Source organism: Mytilus californianus, unplaced genomic scaffold, assembly GCF_021869535.1.
Source record: "Mytilus californianus isolate M0D057914Y unplaced genomic scaffold, xbMytCali1.0.p SCAF_15, whole genome shotgun sequence".
Classification (NCBI taxonomy): domain Eukaryota; kingdom Metazoa; phylum Mollusca; class Bivalvia; order Mytilida; family Mytilidae; genus Mytilus; species Mytilus californianus.
The window spans coordinates 24,626,678-24,646,529 of record NW_026262637.1 but is presented as its reverse complement, the minus strand read 5'-3'; the positions used below and the strand labels follow the sequence as shown (position 1 = coordinate 24,646,529).

At 31.2% G+C, this 19,852-nt stretch overlaps 1 protein-coding gene across 3 annotated transcripts in view; it reads right to left on the bottom strand.

The window, feature by feature from the left end:
- LOC127725725 (DNA topoisomerase 2-binding protein 1-like) overlaps window positions 1-19,852 on the bottom strand; it is a 39,600-nt gene that overhangs the window by 2,346 nt on the left and 17,402 nt on the right. For 2 of the 3 annotated variants that reach the window (XM_052232912.1, XM_052232914.1), the window contains exons 24-41: window positions 19,494-19,562; window positions 19,077-19,193; window positions 18,366-18,515; window positions 17,189-17,275; window positions 15,024-15,092; window positions 14,265-14,636; window positions 13,822-13,901; window positions 13,415-13,455; window positions 12,193-12,270; window positions 11,492-11,527; window positions 10,729-10,804; window positions 8,589-8,739; window positions 7,850-7,898; window positions 7,173-7,288; window positions 6,520-6,613; window positions 4,890-4,996; window positions 3,534-3,647; window positions 720-841 (exon numbers count right to left, since the gene is read on the bottom strand). In XM_052232912.1, the coding sequence (XP_052088872.1) occupies window positions 720-841; window positions 3,534-3,647; window positions 4,890-4,996; window positions 6,520-6,613; window positions 7,173-7,288; window positions 7,850-7,898; window positions 8,589-8,739; window positions 10,729-10,804; window positions 11,492-11,527; window positions 12,193-12,270; window positions 13,415-13,455; window positions 13,822-13,901; window positions 14,265-14,636; window positions 15,024-15,092; window positions 17,189-17,275; window positions 18,366-18,515; window positions 19,077-19,193; window positions 19,494-19,562 (1,928 nt within the window). Of the gene's footprint in view, window positions 1-719; window positions 842-3,533; window positions 3,648-4,889; window positions 4,997-6,519; window positions 6,614-7,172; window positions 7,289-7,849; window positions 7,899-8,588; window positions 8,740-10,424; window positions 10,451-10,728; window positions 10,805-11,491; window positions 11,528-12,192; window positions 12,271-13,414; window positions 13,456-13,821; window positions 13,902-14,264; window positions 14,637-15,023; window positions 15,093-17,188; window positions 17,276-18,365; window positions 18,516-19,076; window positions 19,194-19,493; window positions 19,563-19,852 lie in introns of all 3 variants that reach the window. The other variant, XM_052232913.1, reaches the window with a different exon arrangement.

Genomic DNA, 19,852 nt, shown 5'->3' with positions numbered 1-19,852 from the left:
GGACTTTTGATTTTTGCGGATAACAAAGTCTTATTACTTTCAATAATAATTTAATTTTGGATGTGAACATGTCTTCTGATTGGCTGAAAGTGTTTTGTCTATCACCTCATAGACATAGTTTTGTCATGTGACCGTGACGTCATCGACGTTTTTATCATGATTTACGCCTTTTTAGAATTAAATTATAAGGAATGACTGTAATATTTTTTCTGTCTATTCAAAATTACCTAAAAAATGTGGTGCACACTTTTAAATAACACGCTACACAGGTTATTCAGTGTGCACCACATTTTTGATGTTATTTCTTCATAGACACAAAAAATATTACAGTCATTCCTTAAATAAAGAGTTGTATTATTTGAAGTACAACATTGCTAAGAATAGAAATGGGTTAACAAATTCCAGTTGGAATGATGAACTTGCAACATTGATATAAATCAACCATTCAGGGTTTTCAAGAGTTCTGAACTTCATTTAAATTAAAACAAAAGTGATAAATTCACAAAGTAAATTCATTAATATTCAACATTAGTTCAGACTTGATATAAATAATCATAATTATGATTAGATAAATCATAATAGACTTTTGGGTTTGGATCTGTATTTTCTAATTGGGTAAAAGGCTCTTAATATTTGTAATATGTTATCATAATATGCTTGTGAGGCATGAGGAAAGATATTCAAAGTTGTGATATTACATAAAACTTTTTAACACTTACTTATTTTGTAAAACAGTAGCACCTCCTGCCTCCAGCAATCTTTTAAAATTGTCATCTTTAACCTTATCACAATTCAGTAGCACTGTCCAACCATCAAATGCACCTATACATTGATTAGTTGACTGTCAAAAATAAAATAATAGCTTATTATTATACTGTGTATTCATTTACTTTTGTGGTTACTAATCTTTGTGGATTGAAGAAAAATTGTATTTTCGTGGTGTTATATCTTTGTCGATTGTAGAAATTAAAAAAAACCTTGCTTTATCTCATCTTTGCATCTCCACAAATACACAGTTCAAAATATGATAATATGATGACAACTTTAAACTCAACAGTATCAACCGAGTCAGTCTTCAGTGGAAGGATTATTGCTGCTCTTTCAAGATTTCATATTTACCACTAAATACACATTACCAGCTTGTAAAAGCTGCACACAAATTTTTAAGCAAAAACCCAAATTCCACTTTTTTGCATTTCTTATAATTTACATCTTTCCTGTGAAACATCTTCAAATTTACTAAAATTTTCTAGTAATCATTAAACTGAGAATACAAAAATGATAGAATGTCAAAAAATTACAATAAAATGTTGGCAAGAAAAATTTCATTATAATATTCTAAAATATTAACAAGAGTGCACACGTTGAAATGTCTCGCCTTCTTTATTAACCATTGATATTATGTTGATAGTCCTAAATATAAAGCTTTACTACAACTATCACATAAATTTAACATGATCTAAGAAAATGAGGTTAAGGTCATATAAACCAAACGAGAAATACATGTACACCTTACAATCATTCAATCAACTAAATATAGTTGACCTATTGCTTATAGTTTCTAAGAAACAGACTTAACCAAGAAAACTAAACATTGACCAATGAACCATGAAAATGAGTTCAAGGTCAGATTAACCATGCCAGGCAGACATGTACAGCTTACAATCCTTCCATACAACAAATATAGTTGACCTATTACTTATAGTTTAAGAAAAATAGACCAAAACACAAAAACTTAACACTGAGCAATGAACCGTGAAAATGAGGTCAAGGTCAAATAAAACCTGCGAGACTGACATGTACATCATAAAATATTTCCATACACCAAATATAGTTGACCTATTGCATATAGTATTAGAAAAAGACCAAAACTCAAAAACTTAACTATAACCACTGAACCATGAAAATGAGGTCAAGGTCAGATGACACCTGCCAGTTGGACATGTACACCTTACAATCATTCCATACACCAATTAAAGAACCTTAGTGAGCGCGCTCACATACCCCATGTCCCCACATTGTCACTGGAGAAATAAAATAACTGCAAGAAAAAAATTGTATAAAAAAAAAAAAATTGAATCATAATTTCCTGTCGATATGCACAGTTACATAGTATGTCCTTATTATCTACAAAGTTTCATGAAATTCTGTTGTGTGGTTTCAGAGGAGTTGCGATGACAAACTGTTGCAGAGGTATATTGAAGCAAATAAGTTCAAAGGGGGGTAACTCCTAGAAAAAAAATTGAATCATAATTTCCTGTGGATATGCACATCTACCTAGTATGTCCTTATTATCTACAAAGTTTCATGAAATTCTGTGGTGTGGTTTCAGAGGAGTTGCGATGACAAACTGTTGCAGAGGTATATTGAAGCAAATAAGTTCAAAGGGGCATAACTCCTAGAAAAAAAATTGAATCGTAATTTCCTGTCGATATGCACATCTACGTTGTATGTCCTTATTATCTGAAAAGGTTTCATGAAATTCTGTTGTGTGGTTTGAGAGGAGTTGCGATGACAAAAGGATGCAGTAGTATATTGGGCAAATAAGTTCAAAGGGGCGTAACTCCTGGAAAAAAAATTGAATCGTAATTTCCTGTCGATATGCACATCTACGTAGTATGTCCTTATTATCTACAAAGTTTCATGAAATTTTGTTGTGTGGTTTCAGAGAAGTTGAGATGACAAACTGTTGCAGTAGTACATTAAAGTAAATAAGTTCAAAGGGGCGTAACTCCTAGAAAAAAAAATTGAATCGTAATTTCCTGTCGATATGCACAACTACATAGTATGTCCTTATTATCTAAAAAGGTTTCGTGAAATTCTGTTGTGTGGTTTGAGAGGAGTTGCGATGACAAGAAACAGGACTGACGGACTGACAGACTGACGGACTGGTCAAAAACATTATACCCTCCGCAACTCGTTGCGTGGGGTATAAATATAGTAGACCTATTGCATACAGTATAAGAAAAACAGACCAAAACACAAAAACTTAACTATAACCACTGAACCATGAAAATGAGGTCAAGGTCAGATGACCTGCCAGTTGGACATGTACACCTTACAATCCTTCCATACACCAAATATACTAGACCTATTGCTTATACTATCCGAGATATGGACTTGACCACCAAAACTTAACCTTGTTCACTGATCCATGAAATGAGGTCGAGGTCAAGTGAAAACTGTCTGAAGGGCATGAGGACCTTGCAAGGTACACACATACCAAATATAGTTATCCTATTATTCATAATAAGAGAGAAATTAACATTACAAAAAATCATATCTTTTTTTTCAAGTAGTCACTGAACCATGAAAATGAGGTCAAGGACAATGGACATATGACAGACGAAAACTTCGTAACATAAGGCATCTATATACAAAGTATGAAGCATCCAGGTCTTCCACCTTCTAAAATATAAAGCTTTTAAGAAGTTAGTTAACGCCGCCGCCGCCGGATCACTATCCCTATGTCGAGCTTTCTGCGAAAAAAGTTGCAGGCTCGACAAAATTTGAATATAAAATTGCACTCTCACCTGTAAAGTATTTTGAACTTTGATCCTCCACCTGTATGCAGCAGCTGCCAGTTTAGCTGTTTGTTGATTGAGCAAACTTTGTGTACCATCACCTCCCCATTCATAAAAATCTTCCTATAATTAGTGTTATTACTGTATATAGAACTTATAGAATTTGTTGTCATTAATTAATAGGACATATTAACTACAAAATACTGTACATTTTACTCTCACACATTTTATCAATCCTAAAGTAACTTTCATAAACCATAAATAAACAAGCATTCTGAGAGTATTGCATGGCAATACATAGTCCCCTACCGGTTAAAAATTAATTGTACTGGAACAAAATGATAACTTGATCTATAACTTGTCATGGTGTAAACAATATAACAATTATCAAGTCAATATCTTCAAGCATGACGAAAAAAAGTGCGGAAACTGATAATTTAAGTGAATTTTCTAAGTCCAAGGACCATAACTCTGCAAAATATCATCAAACCGAAACAAAATTCAAACTTGGTCTGTAAATTGTCGTGATAAAACTATATACCAATTATCAAATCAATATCTTCAAGAATGACGAAAAAAAGTGTGGAAAACTGATTATTTGAGTGAATTTTCTAAGTCCAAGGACCATAACTCTGCACAAAATCATCAGACCGGAACATAATTCGAACTTGATATGTCACTTGTCATGATAAAACAATGTACCAATTATTAAATCAATATCTTCAAGAATGACGAAAAAAAGTGCGGAAAACTGAATATTTGAGTGAATTTTCCAAGTCCAAGGACCATAACTCTGCACAAAATCATCAGACCGGAACAAAATTCGAACTTGATCTGTAACTTGTCATGATAAAACAATATCCCAAATATCAAATCAATATCTTCAAGCATGAAGAAAAAAAGTGTGGAAAACTGATTTGCCGGACTGACAGGACAGACAGACGGACGGAGTGCAAACCTAAAGTCCCCTTCGACTTCGTCGGCAGGGGACTAATAACCTAATTACATGCACAAATGTAAAAAAAACAAAGTTTTATTTTAAATTTCAAGTCATAGAATGGTAATATAATTTTTTTTTAATGAAAAGTCACAAATGTAAACAAGATTGCAAGTTTGTTCATTACATTTAATGTATAGAAAATCTATATCATAATAATAAATATAAACATATTTGAAGGATTGCTCTTGTGTATCCTTTGGAGTTATTTAGGTGTATCAAACATTATTCTATTTATAAAATAATTAAAGAATATCCTTATCTGTAAATATTTTTATGAAGCCAACATTTAAATTTCCAGGAAGAACTATTTCAGTTACATCATATAATCTTATTAAGAGTCTGGTGTTTCATTAAACTGTCATTACCTGTACAAATCGTCTCTCCTGACGACAAGCTTCAAAATAAGATTTGTGTAGAACCCATTTCCCTGATGCTACACTTGCTAAAAACTTCTCATTTCTTGTAGGTTTACCTAAAAATCATTAAACTTGTCAGAAAATATTCATTGCCTCCAAAAAGTTATAAAATTAGTTCATTAACTCCCTTTATTTTAAAATTATATCAACCTTCAGTAAATGCCAGATACAGACATTTCAAATTCATTGTGTCTATCCTAAATTCGTCCACATATTTCTTTTGTTTCTTGTTTGTTTACTATTTGCTTACTTCATCTGTTGTCTTTAAAACTACAACAATGTTTATCTCCAGAATGTTTGGTGTGTTATATGTCAGATTTAAGATCATACAGAATCCTTTGATGGTGAATTTTCCATTGTTAGCTTCAGTCATTTTCTAAATACAAAGCCTGATTTTCTCAGCTTCCATTTTTTATACTAGAATTGTATGATGAAATTGGGACACACAGATAAAAGTAGGCCTGTTACATTTCACAATATATATGCAAGTACTGCAAACAAACCTATGACTAGATGTGTACATGAACAATAAAAGTGTAGAGAGTCTAATACAATATACATGTAAGTACTGCACACAAACCTATGACTAGATGTGTACATGAACAATCAAAGTGTAGAGAGTCTAATACAATATACATGTAAGTACTGCACACAAACCTATGACTAGATGTGTACATGAACAATCAAAGTGTAGAGATTCTAATACAATATACATGTAAGTACTGCACACAAACCTATGACTAGATGTGTACATGAACAATCAAAGTGTAGAGATTCTGATACAATATACATGTAAGTACTGCACACAAACCTATGACTAGATGTGTATATGAACAATCAAAGTGTAGAGAGTCTAATACAATATACATGTAAGTACTGCACACAAACCTATGACTAGATGTGTACATGAACAATCAAAGTGTAGAGATTCTGATACAATATACATGTAAGTACTGCACACAAACCTATGACTAGATGTGTACATGAACAATCAAAGTGTAGAGAATCTAATACAATATACATGTAAGTACTGCACACAAACCTATGACTAGATATGTACATGAACAATCAAAGTGTAGAGATTCTGATACAATATTCATGTAAGTACTGCACACAAACCTTTGACTAGATGTGTACATGAACAATCAAAGTGTAGAGATTCTAATACAATATACATGTAAGTACTGCACACAAACCTATGACTAGATGTGTACATGAACAATCAAAGTGTAGAGAGTCTAATACAATATACATGTAAGTACTGCACACAAACCTATGACTAGATGTGTACATGAACAATCAAAGTGTAGAGAGTCTATATAATATACATGTAAGTACTGCACACAAACCTATGACTAGATGTGTACATGAACAATCAAAGTGTAGAGAGTCTAATACAATATACATGTAAGTACTGCACACAAACCTATGACTAGATGTGTACATGAACAATCAAAGTGTAGAGAGTCTATACAATATACATGTAAGTACTGCACACAAACCTATGACTAGATGTGTACAGCAACAATCAAAGTGTAGAGATTCTAATACAATATACATGTAAGTACTGCACACAAACCTATGACTAGATGTGTACATGAACAATCAAAGTGTAGAGATTCTAATATCTTCCCTCCAAGCTGTTCCACTAAAGCACCATAATTATCTTTTTCCTAGAATATAAACAACAAATTTAAGATATATAATGGTTATTTCAAATTATGTGTGTAGATGTAATAACATGAATGACTGTGGATTCATTTATTTTCGTGGGTATCAATTTTCATGGATTGAGGAAAACTTGCATTTTCAAGGATATTTGATTTCGTGGTTTTGACAATCTCTGCATACAATGCCTATAGAAAATTTGTAATTCATTGAACATTTGAATTGTGGTTCACCTGTACCCACGAACTCCACGAAAATTGGTATCCAACGAATAATAATGAATCCACAGTAATTAAAAATATCATAACACTGACGTTTATGGTAGAACCTGTAATGCAGGATCGCTTGTCAATCATTTAAATTTCTTTTACATACTAAGGTAATAAGCAGTACTTGCACGTTCAGAAATGAAACATACACAATTAAAGTTTTACTTCTGGTGGTCAGATTACAGAAATTTTTGGGAGCTAAATTTGTGATTTGCCTATGTCAAGAAATTTCCTGAAAATATAAAAATCCTCCAAAACACCAAAAATTGACAGGATCTATAAAGTAATGTCTTACAGCTGGTTCCATGCCAGACATTATGAACACAGGGGGTGGTTTCTGGACTGGTTCCTCTTCATTGATAGGTTCTGGAGAGGGAATTCTATTATCTTCCTTTTTTGACTTGTGGAATGCTAAAACAAACAACATATTCATTGTCCCAGACTAGTCATAAGTAACTTTTTTTACCCTCTCAATGAAGGGTAAGAAATAACATTAATATCTTAGTATCTTAGTATCTACTGTAAATTCAGAAATTATTGCGTGCATTTATTATTGCGATTTTGTCATTTTAGACTAAAATGCGCTTTTTAATTTTTGCGATATTGAGAAAAATCCTGTTTAATTCATACAAAAAATTTCAAAATGCGAGTTTAAATTATTGCAATTATAACCCTGTCGCATTTTTCGCAATCATAAAAACATCGCAATAATTTCTGAATTTACAGTATATATTTTTAATAATCTGACTTGTACAACAATAACTGTTGCTTTGTCTAATATTTGATATTTGAGCAAAATTCTTTTTGTTCTATTAAGACTGGAATGTTTTTTCTGTTCTGTTATAATACTTTTGCTTCTTTTCCTATATTTGAATGAAATTTTGAAATTTTTTGGAACAATTTGTTAAAAGTCTACAGGCATGTTATTTCTATAACTTTTTGTAAAATATTTATATAAATATAAATAACTACCTAGAGATGGACCTTCAGGAGTTGGAACTCTTTCCTCTTTAGGTTTTTCCTTTAATATTATCAAATAAAAACAGAAAATATAATTAAACAGTACTCAATTAATGTTAGCAATTTATCATATTATAACAAAATAAATGTTGCAGTTTTCACTCTGTTCTGATGTGATGTGGATGATTTTTTTTATTATGTTTTCGTGTTTTACCTCTTATATTTCATGGTTTAATTTGCATCTTACATCTTGCTTGATTAATGTATAAAATAAAAAAAATCATCAAAATGACAAACAAGATGCACATGTTGTGCTAAGCATACCCCACTCATATTTCAAAGTGTCTGGTGTATGACTAATTAGAAATGCCGATACACTTTACAAATCATCACTGTTGATGTTGAGCTACTGAACAAATATGAAGTCATTCTGTCATGTAGATTCTGAGAAAAGTGTCGAAAATATTTGTTGGATGAACAGGCGAAAGTGATTGCAATTTAGTCCCCACTTTTAGAGAGGGGGTATAATATTGAATTCAGCCAACATATAGCTTAAAATCATCTGTACATACTTTTATTATGAAACATATTTTACATTTAATTATCACATAGTTTTAGGGTTTATTAGTAATTGTGTATTTCCTGTCCAATGTGTCATGTCATTGAAACATTTTCTTTGTTCCACATTTACAGATATCAACATACACAACAACTCTGAATAACTCCAAAATGAAAAAATTCCTATACTTACTTGAGGAACTTCAGCTTCAGGTTCATGCAACCCTTCCTCATAATCCAAGTCCTCCTCCTCCTCAGAGAACTCCCCATCCAGGAACTCAGCTACATCCTGCGTAGGGCTACATGCTCGTTCCAGTTTGTGAGCTAATTTTTCTTGTTCAAGTCTGTAAAACATTTAGCAGAGGCATTGAAATAAATGGAAGGAAAGAGACATTTTTTATGTTATCTCATAATGCATTAAATTTCAGTTGATTATTGTCGGTTTCTAATAACTAACCTTTAAAAAAAAACTGAACATTCTTAATTTGAAATGCCTTCTAACTCCTCATTGCAATAATTTTCAGAAAAGCCTAAATCATTATTGCCTAAAAATATTTATCACTTTAGATGATTGTAACTTTATCTAAACACTAAATTATCATTGCCAAAATTAGATTCAAATATTATTAGAGAGTATATTTTTAAAATATATTTGCTTCTGATTGGTAACAATCAAGTTGTTTTTCACTTTATTTTTTTTATCCAAAATCTCAGGAGCATGCAACTCCACCCACAAGGGAGAAGAACCAGAAGAAGAATACTATTAGAACATAGTGTCTCCCTTTCATCCAAGGGGAGACATAACTAGAGGCTCTCAAGAGCCTGTGTCGCTCACCAGTATCTACTGTGGTTTTGGAAATCATGTAAAATAAGGTTTAAATCATAATAAATAGTATTAGATACCCTAATAATGATTGAGGCCAAGTTTAGTTTAATTTGGCCCAGTAGTTAAATTAAAATCAGGTCTACCCACTAGTAACTAGACTTACAATAGTTACTGAAGACCCCTTATCATTATTTAAATTATTTTTCAAGTTGTGACCATTTGAAATTGATTTTTTACAATTTTCTCTTAGACTTCTATAGTAAATCCCTATGTTCTATTTTTAGCCATGGTGGCCATGATGGTTGGATGGCAGGGTCATTGGATACATTTTCAATCAAGATACCCTATTGAAAATTGTGGCCAAGTTTAATTCTATTTGGCTTAGTAGATTAAGTGGAGAAGATTTTTGTAAAAGATTGCAAAAATTTTCGAAAAAATTGTTAAAAATTGACTATAAAGGGCAATAACTCCTAAAGGGGTCAATTGAAAATTTTGGTCATATCGACTTATTTGTAGATCGTACTTTGCTAAACATTATAGCTGTTTACAGTTTATCTCTATCTATAATAATATTTAAGATAATAACCAAAAACTGCAAAATTTCCTTAAAATTACCAATTCAGGGGCAGCAACCCAACAACGGGTGTCTGATTCGTCTGAAAATTTCAGGGCAGATAGATATAAAACATTTTTACCCAGTCAGTTTTGCTCTAAATGCTTTAGTTTCAGAGATATAAGCCAAAAACTACATTTTACCCCTTTGTTCTATATTTAGCCAGGTCAGCCATGTTGGTTGGCAGGCGGGGTCATCGGACACATTTTTTAAACTAGATACCCTCATGATGATTGTAGCCAAGTTTGGTTTAACTTGGCCCAGTAGTTTCAAAGGAGAAGATTTTTGTAAAAGAGTTGACGACAGACGACGGATGCGAAGTGATGAGAAAAGCTCACTTGGCCCTTGGGCCAGGTGAGCTAAAAAGTAAACATGGAAGCTTATTAGTGAAAAGGTCTAAAAATCTGTAAACCAGATGAAATATAATACATCTTACCTTCCTGTATGATCATCCTACATGACCTGCACACTCTGTGAAGGCTCTGGTCCTAAGTATATATAATACATCTTACCTCCCTGTATGATCATCCCACGTGACCTGTACACTCTGTGAAGGCTCTGGTCCTAAGTATATATATAATACATCTTACCTCCCTGTATGATCGTCCCATGTGACCTGCACACTCTGTGATGACTCTGGTCCTAAGTATATATAATACATCTTACCTTCCTGTATGATCATCCCATGTGACCTGCACACTCTGTGAAGGCTCTGGTCCTAAGTATATATAATACATCTTACCTTCCTGTATGATCATCCCATGTGACCTGCACACTATGTGAAGGCTCTGGTCCTAAGTATTTATAATACATCTTACCTTCCTGTATGATCATCCCATGTGACCTGCACACTCTGTGAAGGCTCTAGTCCTAAGTATATATAATACATCTTACCTTCCTGTATGATCATCCCATGTGACCTGCACACTCTGTGAAGGCTCAGGTCCTGAGTGATTTTCTAATGCTTTCCCTGTTAATACAAGATTTCATTACTGATTTATTTTTTTTAAAGAAGGGATGATTGAAAACCAACTGCAAATGTGAATTAAACTACATGTTATGAAGCAATTCTATCAAGTTTCATTCTATTCAAATGTTGATTGATTAAGAATATGAACTGAGAAACTTTCTCATGAATAGAAATGCCAGAATCATTGCTTGGACAACCCCCTAAAAATATGAAAAAAATGTTTTATGCACAAATATGCAATTCTATGTAAAATGCAGATATTGTGTTGACAAACTTTCCGTATGTAGATTTGGCAATATTCATGTTTTGCATTTTAAACCCAAAAAACAATCTATTAAAAAGATTAAAAAAATGTCTTGCAACTACACATGGGCATGAAACAACACTATATAGAGTTTTGTTGTATTCCAATGTTAAAAAGGTAGAAGTTTTAATGTTTGCCTACACCAGTTTTCTCATATGAATAAATATACCCTGCACAGCTACAAATAGATTTAAGCCATTCTGTCATGTTCTGTGTCATTTTAATGTATTAAATTTGTAGGAGATTTTGCATTAACAAAACTTATGTGAAAGACATGGAAAGGAGGAAATATAGCTATTACAGTAAAATCTTACAACAGATCGTGGATTAAAATCTTTTTTTAAAACATTAATTTAATCTATTTTATAATAATTGATTCATACCTGAGTTTGTTGGAGTCTTCTTTTCAACTTTATCATCTACAATAAGATCAAAATAGGATTCAATATAAAATCACATTTCAATATCAACTTATTGTTAATTTTAAATACACCAATAAGGTTTTCAATTAAATAAAATCAGTTACAGACTAAATGTTAACAACGTCTTTGAATCAACTGAGATGTCTCACTTCATTGAACAATTTGACATTATTTTGTAAAAGCTCATAGATATGTCAAATGTGGATATTCATCATTTTTTAAAGTTTTGAACTAGAGGCTTCAAAGAGCCTGAATTGCTAATCAATGCATGCCAGCAGGTAAGCTTTATTTCTATACTATATTTCAAGGAACAATGAGTAAATAATATAATAAGGAAAGTAATACATAGAAAAATAATAAAGAAATGTGTGGCTCTTTAATTGATTGTCCCTAAGGCTTTGTAAGGTTTCAAATTTTGAAAAACTCAATTTTCTTATTTTAAAAATTTGAACATAGTTGTATCAGTTTCAAATTAAGTAGAAAGTAATGATTTATGATATATTTTGCACATTTTGTAATTTTGATTTCAACATTTAACCTTCCTAATGGAACAACATTTATTGTTGTTGACCTTCCTAATGGAACAATTCATGTTAATATTCACAGAATAAAGACAATTCTGACCTCTGTGAACATTTAAGCCAGCATTTTCCTAAACCTACCAGTTAAACTCCATCTGTTTTGTCTGGAACTATTTTTATCAGCACTACCAGACAGGTCACCGGACAGATTACCACTACCTAAAATAACAGACAAATCCTTATCAATTATTTAAAGCATTTACCAATCAATTTCAGGTACAATTTTTTCAATTTTCAATTGTTTGTATGGAAAAAAAATTACATAAGCACAAACATAAGGTACCTTGAAAGTTTGAATGTATTTCAAATACTACATTGTAAAATCAGAAATTTATGTCTGTATTTATTTTTGCAATATAGTTCAGTAATGGGAAATAAACTGCTTCGCTGAGCAATACTTAGTAAATCTGTTGTCAGACAATAAACAAATAAAGTTTATAAAATTCTAAAGGGAGCTTACATCAATAGATATAATCAATTCACCAAAGTTTCATAAGAATTGCTGAAAGCATTTTTGAGTTATTGTCTGAAAACTGGAAAATCCCCCCTTTTTTAATGAATAAAACCCCGTAACTTGGAAACGTAAGATCTAAAATTTATAAAAATCAAAAGGGAGCTCATGTCAATAGATATCAACAATTCATCAAAGTTTCATGAGAACTGCTGAAAGCATTTTTGAGTTATTGTCCGAAAACTGGAAAATCCCCCCTTTTTTATGAATAAAACCCTGTAACTTGGAAATGTAAAATCTAAAATTTATAAAAATCAAAAGGGAGCTCATGTCAATAGATATAAACAATTAACCAAAATTTCTTGCAAGTTGGTGAAAGCATTCTTGAGTTATTGTCCGAAAACTGGAAAATTCCCCTTTTTTTTAATGAATAAAACCCCATAACTCGGAAACGTAAAATCTAAAATTTATAAAAAACGAAAGGGAGCTCACGTCAATAGATATAAACAATTCACCATAGTTTTATGCAAATTAGTTGAAGCATTTTTGAGTTAATGTCCGACATGTTGACGACGGACGGACAGACAGAGGTATACCATAATAACGTAAACGGACATATAAAAATGCTAAATTTATTAATTTAAAATAAAATTGCTGCATGCAAATATTTAAAATGTGAGTTTCTATTTTTGATGATGCTAATAATGTCACAATTTTTCCAATAACAAAAACTGCATATTTTTCTATATTTATAGTATACAATTTCAAAACTTAAAGTAGCTGTGTATTCATAAGTCAACATTTCATTATTTTCTGAGATAGGTAGATCACACAGTAATACTAAAAACTTACAATTTAATCTTTTACTCCTTCTCCTCATTGCTTTTTTAGTTCTGAAAGTAATAAACAACAATAAAAAGAAGAACTTAATAAAACAAAATATTAAAAAAACTTCTATCAAGATTAATATCATAACAATGGGAACTTGATATGCCCAACTTGTGCTACTTGAAATAGTTGCCAGAATAAAATTGAATATAATGCTATATACAAATTAATTTATGAAATCTGGTCCTTTTTATCCAAATCATCACACAAAAAAGACTTGATTCTCAAATCAACCTCACTTATAAAGATGAATAGTGATTATAATTGTTTGTATTTATTTTTTGAAATCTTCTTTTGTAATCATTTAGATATAAACACAAAACCAGTTCAACCAGGAAATATATTAAAACTGAATTATTTTCAATATTTACTTTGATGCTGCCATAATACTTTCCATCTCCTTTGATAAAACTTCTCTCATTTCCATTGAGCCTGCCGCTGGAACAGCTGCCTAAAATCAATATCAAACAATTTAAAATTCAAGTTACATATAAAAATAAGGAGATGTGGTATGATTGCCAATGAGACAATTATCCATCAGAGATTGCTGTCAATGTTATTCAATTTAAATTAAAACTATTCATATTTGATGTTTTATTACTGGTAAGATCAACTTAAAGAAATATAATGTATGACTTGGAAGAAAGAGATCAAAATGTAAAAATATTTAGACTAGGATCTTATGAAAATTTTTTGCTACTGTTTCTGATTATTTCATCTAAATTTTAAATAAATGTTATACAGTGAGTAAAATGAACACATTGCAATTTTTATAAGTCCAATATTTGCCTGGTTGACAGAATGTGTAACTAACCTCTTTCCCTCGATCTTCATCACCAGAATTTATACTACTTTTCCTATTCCTTCTTCCACCCTTTGTTATTTCTTCCTCAACCTCCACTACATTCCCTAGCCTTGACCTTATTTCAGCATTAGTGTCCAGTTGTCCTTGACCTAACCTTGACCTTATTTCATTATCTGTGTCACTTTCACTAACTGTTTCCTTGTCAGATTCCATTAATTTTTGTACTGGCTTTTTCAATGTTTTTTCTACTTCCTGGTCAAAGGTTAAAATTTCTGGTTTCATGTCACTTGCTGATTCTAACCGTGAACTCCCCCTTGTTGCTTTTCTGCTACTTCTAGCTGGTGTTCTTGCTGGGGTACCAGTCTTTTTTCTTGACACAGACTGAAATAGAAATATTGAGGGTAGTCAATGAAGGGCTATTAAGAATCCTTGAAAAAAGCAAACATATTTTATATTAACTGCTTATCACAAAAAGCATTTTCATTGCCTGCTTCTTCATCACAACTTTTTGGCAGTGATTCTTCATCTAGAAAGACAAAATTAGGATTATAGATGATGAAATATCAGCGATTTTTATATTGTGGCACATCTTTGGAAGCATAAAACTTTATTGGAGGAAAAATACAATATTTTCAGTTGGCTATAAAACTGACACCTCACAGATCTCTCCCATCTTGGTGAACAACTTTCTGACTTCATTTGTCAGTAATTTCCAATGTTTCATATAATATCATTTATTTTTAGATGAAGGTCAACCAATAAACTTACCAGTGTAAGATTTGGATTGTAGTTGTGTGGAAACAACGACTCATCTACCCAGGCATTCTGTTCTTTACACTAGAAATAAAAAGATTACTTGGAATATTTACAACCCAATTTTCTATGAAAATCTAGTTTGCTATGAGCATCTAGTTTGATCTATTATTAAAGATTTATACTTTGAATGGTAACTTTTACAGTATTCTACCAGATATTACAAGTTTAAATTATATATAATTAAATATTATTTACTGTGAGGATGCAGTAGAATTTGTCCCCATGTTTGAGGTGTATGCTTTATATTACATGTATTTTCCAATTACAGTACATTCTGGTTATTTGCATAGCCTATATGTCAGACAAAATTATGCAATAAAGCGGAGTATGCTTATATCCGAAATGCCAAATAACGGAGTCAAATAACATCGATAGAACAGATCAGTAAAGGAAATCCCTGAAGAAAGATGAACGTCTATAATCCAATTACAACATATTGAATGTTGATTTATTCTAATAAAAGTTATATGTCTAGTGTCATACATGTTATTTTATTTTGTATTATTTCAATAAAGATAATAAACACATTTTGTTTTAGTTTATTTGCGTACAGACATTTCATTTACCAGTTTACCTGGGATACGAAAATAAATTCGTTCTAAAAATAGATTTGTTTCTATGACCCGTATGTACAATCTTCATTGTTACGCTTTGATTAAAATAAACTGTTTAACAAAATTACACAGTTTATAATCATTTTAACAATAGATGTGTACTAAACTGCCTTTGATATACAATATTTACAGCTTGCAGAGTGAAGTAACACTGTTTATTTAACTTCGTTAGTTTCGTATATGCAAAGCAGTAATGGGGCCCTGTACAGGTTATTTGCTGGACACAAGTATTGAAAGTGAGAAAATATAATATTTAGAAGTAAATGCTCTTTTCAAAATATATTAAAATTAAATGATTGATGTATAAAATTCTTTAACCATATATAAATGCCCTGTAATATTTAACATAAATGCAGATCACCCCAAGCCCAATTACGAGAGTTCACATTGGATAATGATCGATAATTAGCAAGCGTTATTGTTTTTAAATTTCACCCCAAATGTAATCTATGGACAATGTTTGAAATCCAATCAATTATTTACACCTTTTTAGATAGAATGGTCAGTGTTTTTACAACAATTACCTGTTTGACATTTTTATGACCTCGAGGCTTAAAATAGAACATGGGGAAACTTTACCTGTGTAGATATCGAGGTTTATTTTTAAATCAAATTCAATCATATAAACACGAAAGAAACTGTTTTAAAACTTTATTTGAATAACACAAAAGTAAATATGAAATAATAATGAAAATAATGATGCATTCAAGAAAAATATACTCACCAACTTGCCGTTTACGGTCAAAAATTTCGACAAATTTAACCAAGCATATCTAGATGGCGATAATTTTCTATGCAATAAACCGAAAGGCCACTTGTAGAGCTATGCATATAACCGGACAATTTAACATTAGATGAATGGGAAATGGTTTTGTGCAGGAGAAAACTATGCAATTAACCGAATTATGCTATTAAGCGGTATGCAATTAAGTGGAGTCGACTGTATACAATATTTAATGAAACAATTTCTTATCCTTATATTCCTTCATTATACATAAGTGAAAATTGTTGTTTTAAATTACATTTACAATCCATCAGTTTTCTTTCCTCATTTTAACTTCAGTTTTCTTTGTAATTTTTTTCCCTGTGATTGCCTATTTTATTTTTAAAGTCGTTTTGATAAAAATAAAGACTGTTAGAGCATCATACCTGTTAATCTGTAAGAATTCATGAGTTTATTGATGTAGCAGCTATCTATGAATAGCATAGAGTTCTTATATAATCAAGACTAGAGGGTGTTGCTTAATGGTATGAACTTTTTTGTTCATCATACCAACCTTCAAGTAATTGTAAAGATTGAAGAACAGCCATAAAAGTCCCTTAGATTTGCTTTTTATTTCTTATGGATTTTCTTATCATGTATATCCACCTTATGTCCATTTTGATACTATAGTATCTTCAAAAAATATTTTCAATGCAGATATATTATACTCATTTTACAATCTCAGTTAGCTATAAAAATATACAATGTCCAGACTAAAAGAACTCTATTAATACACTTACCATTAACAACCAATGAGATGAAACAATAATCTTCTTTTGGTCCCTTGCAACCCTGAACTCTTTAGTGGTATCATTTGCCCTATTGCTCTGCAAGCAGACATAAAACAAATAATGGTTTTATTATGACACCAAGCCAACTAAAAAACAGAAATTCTTACTAAAACAGAAGATTTTAAAAGTGTTTTCATCTTTGAAGAATCCTCTGTTCAAATTTTAAGGATTGTTTCATGTGAAGTTGAAATCTGCCAATCAATCACAAAAATGTATACAACTTCTAATACATTACCCAGGCAAAATTGACTTCCAACAGTTTACAAGAAGTATTTCTTGTTCCCTTATAAGGGCTATTCCATATAAACATACATGGGACCCAGGGAAGGCACTTCCATATCTCAACTATGGGTGGGTGTCATCTATTTTTTTTGTATAGTGGAAATGTAAGTGAAATTTTTATTTGCCTCTATAGGTGGTTACCCCTTTTTTAAAGTGCCTTCCCTGGGTACCATGTATGTTTTAATGGAACAGCCCTAAATATGTCATCTCTGCATTTGTACATAAATGAGTTTAATAGATTCTGACTACAAGACTTCCTAAACATGGTTATTTTTTCACATAATCAACACCTCTGCTGACAGACAAAGATATCTATCACCTATCTAACAGTTTGTGCTTTGGCAACAGCCATTATTTATGTCACACATGTTGATAAAATAAGCAGTGCATGCTTCTTATTCTCCAATTTAATGAAGTTTTTATATTTGCAACTTACTGTGTATTAAGGGGTACCCAACACTTTGACTAAAATAGATTTGGCTTGTTAAATTTTCATAAAATTTTGACAAAATATTTACTTTGACCTGTTGAGAACAAAATATAAAATTTTCAAGAAATTTGAATAACACAATTTACAGGAATAATTTCATTGGATATATAGTAGTTTGACTAACACTAATTTTGGTCATTGTGAAACTTGATTTCTTTTTCTAATAGTATGTGATTAAAATGTTCAGCAGATTTTTAAAGAGTTAATTCCCTTAGGTGTTCTGTACCCCCTTAATACACAATTTTTATCTTGGAGTGTTTCCTGTGATGATTAATGTAGAATTTGATTTAAACACAGCAAACACAGTAGGATTTATTAATTGTGATCATTTCAACCACCAGCAGTCTTTCTTACCTGGAAAATAAAATGTGTACATGATTCATCATACGCCCATCTATAATCTCCTCCTAGTAATGATACCATATTGTTGTATTCAGCCTGGTGAGAACTCAGCTTTTTACTCACAGCTATAACTACTCCTTTCAATGGTCCTGCCTCTTGTTGCTGTGAAAAAAGATAAGAATATTAATTGAAGTGTTTTTAGTAAAGAATTCTTAATTTAGTCAATTTTGATACTGAATCCAATCACTTCAATAAAGATCATTCTTTTAAAACACTCATTTACATTTAATACAAATCATAACATCCATCTAAAATCTATCCAAACAAGCTTGATTTGGACTGAATGATTTATCAAGATCAATTCTGTCAGTTTCATAAGATCCCAGTGCAAACAATCACATATTGCTTACTGTGGATTCATTTTTATTCGTTGGATACAAATTTTCGTGGGTTTCAGAATGTGGTGTGCAATGATAGATAAGTATCCATATCATATGTTGATGTATATAAGTTGCATTTATGTTGCTTCTTCCCTTAGATAATGTACACAGGACATTTCATCTCTTCAATGTGCAATATGGTCTTTCAAAAAACTAAAACATTTCAGTACTAAAATGTGTTTCTAATAATTGAGATTTTCAAAATTGAATACTCTCCCACTCTTCAGATTACCAACAACAGAAACAGAACTGACCAACTGAGGAAAAATGTATAGAAACTTACAGAGAGTCCATCCATGCAAGAGCCATCTACTTCATCTGATCCCCTTGTAGCTGTTGTAGCTCCCTCAGATATTTCTACTGCTCTCTGTAACTTGGTGGTGAAAAGTTCCTCTAATGGCTGAAAATTATTTATATGGTTAAGAAAACAGCAATTTTATGTTTGAACATCGTCTGCACATTAAAACAAATAAATATACACAATAATTGAATCCACAGATTTTGTTTTTTAAAATAACAAAAGAAACTTGAACACCATAAAATATCATACTGATTTGTCAGGATGTTGAACAACAAACTAGTAAAGACTCTCCAAATAAGTTTTGTTAATTCATAGTGAATCTATTACTAACAGTATACAAATGACTTTATCTAAAGCTAAAGCAAAAAAAAAAAAAAAAACTGCTTCATTTTATATTACCTGGCTCTGTCTTCTTTTGGCATTTCTTGCTTTTTCTGCTGGTGGAGTCTCTAAACACTTCATAACATCCTGAAATATTTTCAATAATTAAATTTTTTAACTGTTTTTTTTAACTGAATTATAGAATTACTAATCCAAGAATTCAAATGTCAACAAAACATTCAACAAGTGACTGAAAAAAACATTAATTCACAATTGCATTTAACACATGACTGAATTCTCATTGCTGTTCAGTCACCAGTTTCATTTCAATACAATTTTAATTCTTGGTTCAGTTATTCTTTTCATTACTTTAATGTAAATAAAGTAAAAAATGCAAAAAAATATATCTTTTTCTATGCATTCTAACACCCTTAAGA